The sequence below is a fragment of the Pteropus vampyrus genome, unplaced genomic scaffold (genome assembly GCF_000151845.1).
Source record: "Pteropus vampyrus isolate Shadow unplaced genomic scaffold, Pvam_2.0 Scaffold225, whole genome shotgun sequence".
Lineage (NCBI taxonomy): Eukaryota > Metazoa > Chordata > Mammalia > Chiroptera > Pteropodidae > Pteropus > Pteropus vampyrus.
In genome coordinates this window covers 205,170-213,056 of record NW_011889006.1, presented here as the reverse complement: position 1 = coordinate 213,056, position 7,887 = coordinate 205,170, and the positions used below count along the sequence as shown (strand labels likewise).

At 38.2% G+C, this 7,887-nt stretch overlaps 1 protein-coding gene across 1 annotated transcript in view; it reads left to right on the top strand.

Moving 5' to 3' along the window:
• Positions 1 to 5,065: 5,065 nt before the first annotated feature.
• LOC105300964 (HLA class II histocompatibility antigen, DO beta chain) overlaps positions 5,066 to 7,887 on the top strand; it is a 7,406-nt gene continuing 4,584 nt past the window's right edge. Inside the window, exon 1 of the mRNA XM_011373405.2 lies at positions 5,066 to 5,189. Coding sequence (XP_011371707.1) covers positions 5,099 to 5,189 — 91 coding nt within the window. The 5' untranslated portion in view covers positions 5,066 to 5,098. The remainder of the gene's footprint in view (positions 5,190 to 7,887) is intronic.

The window sequence follows — 7,887 nt, the reverse complement described above, 5'->3', positions numbered from 1 at the left end:
CAGGCAGGTGCCTGTTAGATAGATGCCCTTTGTATCCCATTGTTTTTGAGATGCCCAGCAGAAAATTGCCTGCCGTGTCTGTTCATCTCTTCCTCAATTACCTGTAAATCTCTCATTCTCTATTCTGAAATCTAACACTCTCTCCCCACCCCCTTTCTCTTCTGTCTAAAATGGCTTATATACCCAATGTTGCCTCACTCTCTTTGGAATTTTTATGCCTATGTGAATGTATTAAGGTTTTGATTTTCTCCTGTTAATCTGTCTCTGTTAAATTGATTATTAGCCCAGCAAGAAGAACTTAGAAGGCGAGGAATAAAGTACTTTTTCAGTTGCTACACTTTCCTTACCTTTGCCCTCATGTAACATCTCCCTCTAGTTTGGAACTACAAATAACATCGGAAAGAGGCATGAAAACTACACAAATTGACTAAATATTAAACCAGGTTGTATTCAGAGCTTGCTACATGCTGGTACACACGGGAACCTGGCTGATCAGCATATGAACAGACCACAGGGAACCTGCAGAGAGATTCCTGCTGAGATTACCAACGACTACTTCCCTATGCCTTTAATGCTGCAGTACCCATACCAGGAAACAAAACAGATTTAAACCGAATTCCTCAAACACTCTAATTCTCTGACTCGGAGAGGAGACCACGTGTTTGTTGCATTATTGCTTCTCAAATAAACTTTCCTTTTGTCTCTAACTCTGGCCCACTCAGGGAAATCCTCCCCAAACCTGCATCACAATCACCACTGAGGGAGAATTAAATGTTTTGAGATGGCAATGTTCTTATCCAAGTAAAATCCCTTCAATTAAACTTAGTTCGACATACAGGGTTCTCTAAATATATGTTTTAATTTTCTGTCTAGTATCTCAAAATATTTTTCTAACTTCTCCAAGGCAGCTTATGTTTCTGGTGATAGGAGTGTATAGAAAAAGGAACATGATTTAAATGAACAGTTTATTTCACATTTAAAGTCACCCAAATAGCAATTAAAAGGGTATTGTGAGAGGTAATAAGGAGAATGATTTATTACTACCCTAAAGAAACAGCCACATGTATTACACCTGACTTCTCTCACTCCCTAGGGAATGAGGAGAGAAAGAGGAAGAGAGATGCAAAATATGAACTTGTGTAAAAGATCACAAAAAGCCCATATCTATATTAGGTAGGACTCTCAGCTGAAGTCAAACAGGAAGAGACGATCAAAATGCCCCATCTTATTTTTCAAGCTATACAAATAAAACACAAAAACAAAAATATGGGAGAAAGGAACCAGGCCACAATTTCTCCCTTTATTAGCTGTCTACCCAGAACTGTATAGTCTCTCTGATAAGCCCAGGGAACTCAGATCCTTCAAATGTAGACGTTGACACCAACACAGAAAGTGACTCAACAAAGCTGCTAATTGGATGAATCAGATGCTTCAATTTATCCAAGATGTTTCAGAGGCCATTGACAAGTTGGTATTGCTTTCTCTTCTTAGTTCCTACTCTATGCCTAGGTTCTATTCCACTCCTTGCTTGTGATACATGAGGCCGCCAAATTCCTTTTGTAAGATAGGACATGATGGAGGTCTATCCTAAACCAAATAATTATAATACAATTTTTCAGTTCTTTTGTCTCTTTGTGCATCTAACCATTATAGAGATGCTGATGGTTTAGAAATAAAGCTTTCCTGGGTTCCCAAGTAAGAAATACAGTGTAATGGAAAAAACACAGCTGATAGGCTTACTAATTACGTTATCTTTGGTTTATTCTTTCATTACTTCATCTATAAAGTGGAGATCATGATGATGTTGTTGTGAAGATTCTCTTTCTCTCTGCCCCCACTCCCACATATTCATATAGTGCTTAGAAAACTGACTCGTAATAAAGAATCTGTGAAGATTAGTTCTTATTATGATGATGTAGGCAAGTCAAATCTTAGTGTTTATGGGCCTTGGACACATTTGCCCAGAAGTAAGAAAGAGCAGGCCTCCTAACTTTCTGCATCAGCATCCACATGCTCTGATCTTCCCTCACCACTCCTTGCCATCTGAAAACTCCTCTTCCCTCTAAATTTAAATACAAGCCCCATTAAATCTATATTCTCTAGGCCCCACTCTTTCCTCTCTCCATGGTCTCTCTTTTATCTCCTAGAGAAGCTGAGGCGCAGTCAAGGTACTGCCTACAGAAGAGGGAAAACAGGCCTAGACTTATGCCTTGTGCCCTCTCCTGCTCTTACTGCTTCTGATAACCTCATTCACTCACCCTCAAGTCAAATGTTTTTTTCCATTTCCAAATGAGTTAAGATAGATGGGAAAATCTAAAGTAGGTGTGGGTAGGAAGAGTGAGGAAGTTAAAACTCAGTGACTTCAGGTCTTAACTGCTGCCTTTTTACTCAGCTTCACACGTGCCCTTCCAAATGGGAGCAACATTACCACCCACTTGTAGAGGAAGTACTCACAATCATGGGTCATGTGCTTTATATACAGATTCTACCATTTCCTGGCCTCTGATCAGGCTTTTTATTCATGAATATTCTAATCTACCTGAGGGATGTGAGGGTAGGTCAACATTCTTTTTCCTGTCCTAGGTTAAGTTAGGCCAGGCTGTGGTAACAAACAACCCCCAATGCTTTAATTAAGCAAAAGTTATCTCTCATTCACACAGCATCTGCTGTAGATTTGGGTGATTCTCTAGAGTAGCTGCCCTCCGTGATGACTCAGCTAATAAGACTACTTTTATATTCTGATTCCACCATTTCAACGCAAGGCTACCCTGGTTGACTTGGTAGGGAAGAGAAGAAGAATCATGCAATGGAGTTAAATTCTTTGACTAAGGACCTTTTGTTCATTAACCATTGACTAGAAATAGTCACATAGTCCCAGGAGACTAGAAGGTGTAGTTTTCCATGTGTCTAGGAAGTAGAAGAAGCTGGTGAATCCTAGTGATGTCTTCTACGCCTTCCCATTTTTTTTCTTTACTCTATCTGTCATGATCTCCAAGAGAAGGAATTACTATTCTGAGAGATCAGATTCCAGGGCAGGGCATGTTCACAGTATGTTAAAAGGTTACAGAGTTGCATTTCACTTCTCTTTACTGAATCCTATCCCACTATCTTGAACAAAATCCCTTTGTGACCCAATCATCTTTCTTCTTCCCACAATATTACTCATACTCTTGGAAGTTCTTAATCCTTCGGGATTTACAGTCAGCTAATGGTACAAATGAAATTTAAGAGGGAATATGAGATCTTATTTTGGGTCTCATACTTCAGAGAAGCTTTCTATAAAACTATAAGGTGTCAGGGATCTGAGCTTTCCCAAGGGCATCCTAGCATATTTGATAAGGCTTAACTTAAGTATTCCTGGGTCTCCTGGACAACTACCATTATAATCCCACCTTACATACCCATCAAAACATGTATTCCTTTAGGGAAGCGAAGAAGAAAAAATATTCTATTGTATCTTCTCCCATTCAACGAAGTGTGCATATATTTATTTATTGTGGATAATTAGTAATTTTAAAAGGATTCCAGATAAACTTTTTTTGTTTCACTGTTTATCTTTTCTCTGTCGTCCACATGTACTGGGTATTTTGAATTCTAAAATTCTTTGTTTGTTAGGCCAATTGTATCAAATATCAACATCATGAACTCTTTCTAGACTGTTAGAATTTACTCTATTTGTAAATAGAATTTACTCTATTTGCTCAAACATTAAAAAGTTAACGTCACCCTTCCTGACATTACAGTAGATTGTTTTCCTGTCTCTCCACCTAGGTTATACATTTCTTGAGGACAAGAGACTTGTCTCTTCAATCACTATACAGCCTGTAATATTGAGCATGGATAGTTCTGTGCTAAATACATGATAACACACTTCTACCTTACTTTGGTGAAATAGGGGTCTTGCTCCTTAGTTATCAAATATATTTTCTTGCAGCTTCTTTTTAGCAGAAGATATCACCTTATTCTAAATTGGGTCTGTTGAAGTCATACAACTCATTCCCTTCTTTCTCACCCTAAATCTTTGTGTCTTCATTCCTGTATCTGAAGAATTGTTCCTTTTGATTGCCAGTCTTTCTCATTCTTGGATTTTACTCGGCACTTTTGGGGGAGAAGTTTCTCCTTTCTCTTCCTTTTTATTTTCAATTTCTCATATCTACAGATGTCCTCCACTTGCCTCAAAAACTTGTTAAGGTCTTTCCTATCTTAAAAGTAATTTTCACTTGGTGTTGCTTTTCTCTCAAGTGAGAGTCTCATCTTTTCCCTTATTTTCACTTCTAAAATTCTTGAAAGACTGTTTACATCAGCTGTCTTTATTTCCTCATCTCCAATTTACTTTTTACTCTTTTGAAATATAGCTTCTACCTTTAACGCTTCATGTCCCACTGAGGTTATTAGTGACCCACTAATTATAAAATACAATAATGCTTTCTTATATTATATCCTTTTGAACATTTTTGCAGCATTTTGTTCTCTTGAGAATCCTTTCATGTTTTTTTTCCTCTCTCTCTCTCTCTCTTTTTTTTTTCCCCCGTGGCCCTGTTTTGCCTTATAAGAAAACATGCTTTCTAGGTTATCCTCAATCTCTTCTATTTCTTCTCTGATAATCCCTCCACTAACTCCTCTTAAGGCATATGTTTCAGAATGCTGTCTACTTTCTCCTTCTTAATGAACACATTCTATTGGCAATGCTAACGACCTCGTAGGAAGGGAGATGTATCGGTCAGAACAGACCAGGGACAGTGCTAAATGAGGATAGCAGGATATATAATAAACCATCTGCCCAATTCTTCTAGGACCACCCACTGTGTAAGATAGTTTTTTCCTTTTTTCCCAGCCCATTTCCACATACTTTAACTACTGTCAGTGATTTCAAGGATAAACAATTCTTGAGTGGTATAACACAACTTTATGAAAGTATTCTACCTAGCACCTGATGATGTAAAACTTCTCTATCTTGATTGGTTATCAATGTGGGAAGTTTCCAATCCTAGGGAGACCAGAAAGGTATACACTTAATATTTTTTGACTAAATTGTGTGGGGGCAAGCTCCATTCTGAAGAGGCTGACGATTTTCTTGTCTCATTTTTTTCCTTCCAGAATGGGTTCTGGGTGGGTTCCCTGGGTGGTGGGTCTGTTAGTGAATCTGATCAGGCTGAATTCCTCTATGACTCAAGGCAGAGACTCTCCAGGTAAGAACAGAAGGATTCTTTTGAAGTATGTATGCAAGAATTGACATGGGGGAGGGATGTTTTTCCATATAAGTCCAGGCTACAGACCAGACTGGAAGCGACTTCTAGCTTCAAAGAAAGTGTTCTTCCCTTTGACAGAAAAGTATTTCTTCCCTCTTTACCACAATGGATTGCTGGGAAAAGGGACTTCCTGTACTAGAGTCACAGATTCGAGGTGTAGAGAGGCAGGAAGAAGGGAAACATTTTGCCTTGTTTAGGGTACTTATTGTATCAATGTCAGTCAGGAAAACTGCGAAAATGGATGCAAGTCTGGGAATAACTGCTATTCTTCAGTGGGAAGTTTGCTCCGATGATTTTGACTGGTTCTATATTTATCCACTTGGGAATATATGGACAAAAGTAACTGGAAACAAAAGTTGCTTCTTTTGGCATTTATTAAGCCTCCACTATGTGGTCAGAATTGTACTAAGCAATTGTGAGAAATAAGGGTTGAATGCATTATCCCTGTCCTCAGGTTACTGGGAATATGTATTTATTACTGTTATTTTTTCCAGCTGAGAGATAGGCTATGCAAACATGAAGTGATATTATACCATGAAAACATATTTATCAGCAGAAAACAGGATATAATGTACTAAAAACAAAACCCCATTTGAATGTCAAAATTTGATTAAATACAAAAGAGGAACAAACCTGGGGGAGGGTGGGTGGGAGAAGATCATTATTTTTAGAGAATAGAAACCTCTCTGAGCTTATAATGTCCATTAAAAAACACAAATGAAAAAAAAAATTCAGCCCAGATCTTAAATCTGAGCCAGATCTAAATTAAAACAAAACAAAACAAAACAAAACAAAACAATTTCTTCCCCTGATTTTGGCTGTAAGAGGGAATAGAGAAGGGAATTTAGAGCCTCATCTAAATTAGCTATTGAGTGAGAGATGAGTATGGCTGACTCAGGAAGGATATGCTGCCATCCTGACAGCTCAGTTCAGCAGTTCCTGGAGGAGGCCTCTGAACTTAGAAAGGAAAGCAAATTTACAACTCAAGATCAGTAACAATTATCTTTCAAGTCTCAACTTAAATGTCATTTCTTTAGGGAGCTCTTTCCTGCCAACCTACATTATTAACCCATTTGAATTTCCTTTTATTATTGTTGTTCGCAAGTGCACAGACTTGGTGACTTTTAAACAATAGAAAATTCTCATAGTTTTGGAGTCTGGGAACTTCAAGATCATGGTTGTATCCTGGTGAAGGGTTTCCTCCTGGTTCAGACCTTGCACCTTCTCGCTGTGTCCTCACATAGCGGAAGGAGTGAAAGATTCTCTGGAACCTTTTCTATAAGGGCACTGATCCCATTCATCAGGAATCCACCTTCATGACCTAAAGCACCTCCCAAAGCAGCACCTAAAGATATCATCACTTTTGGGGGTTAGGATTTCAATATATGAATTTTGGGGGGACATAAAATTCAGACCATAGCACATTGTGTGCTCTACAAATAAGAGTCATACTCTTACATACGAGGACTGATTGAATAGTTTTGGAAAATTAAATTACTTTGGAGAACATGAGAAGATTAGAAATGAGGTAAATTGTATGAAAGTTAATATATAGCTCAAATTAATCACTATCAATATTAATAGGGTACTTTGAAAGTAGAAAATCATAATGGAGAGTGGAATTAGATTTTTTTTATTCCATCTAACGTGACAGTGTTTAATATAAAAACCCCTAAAGAAGGTTTAAGCCAATCTTATGTTCCCTATCACCATGTTGTTGCAACTACTAGATTATAGGTATAGTGCCAGTGCCAGTGATGATGATAAAAGGTATTTGAAGCCATGGGTTAATGTTATTTTACCTAACATCAATAGAGGTGAAGATGTCATTACCTCACTAGAGCCAACAGAAGGGATGAGGTCTCCGAATAAGGTACAAAGGAAAACATCCAGAAGAATATTCTTGGAGAACACCCATAGCAAGTGAAAAGTAGAAGGGGAGTTTATTTCACACTTACTATGCACTTACTCTGCATTTCTTTGGCCCACCTCCATCACTTTTTTACTTTACTTCAGAGGGAATGTATGGAATGAACCAACTAAGGGCAGGAATACTACTGAATTATTCCATATGGAAATGGATCTTTTGACTTGATAATAAAGGGGGTTCAAACCTTGGGTTTCTGAAAAATTGGTTTGGAGAAACTTAGTACAGTGTTTGGCAAAGCACAGTTGATAAACATTTGTAAAATGAATAAATATTTGTTGAATGAATGTTTATGTCTCTCGGGACTCTCTTTGGTTTGCTTCTTTGGGTTATATGTCTCCTGTTTGACTGGTCTGGTAGGATGAGCTGCAGACTTCTTCCCGCTGTGGATGTCTCTTGCTAAGGGGAAACAGAGTCGGACCCATGGGGAGAAAAGGCTTCTTTGGCCTATTTACTGAGCTCAAAGGCCACTTCTCAAATCGATGTACTCTGGCATAATTTACTAGGTATGGGTTTCCTAAAGGTGGGGGCTGATTTATAATCTTTTTCTTATTTGATTTTCTAGAAGATTTTGTGATTCAGGCAAAGGCTGACTGTTACTTCACCAATGGGACAGAAAGGGTGCAGTTTGTGGTCAGATTCATCTTTAACTTGGAGGAGTATGCACATTTCGACAGTGATGTGGGAATGTTTGTGGCCTTGACTGAGCTA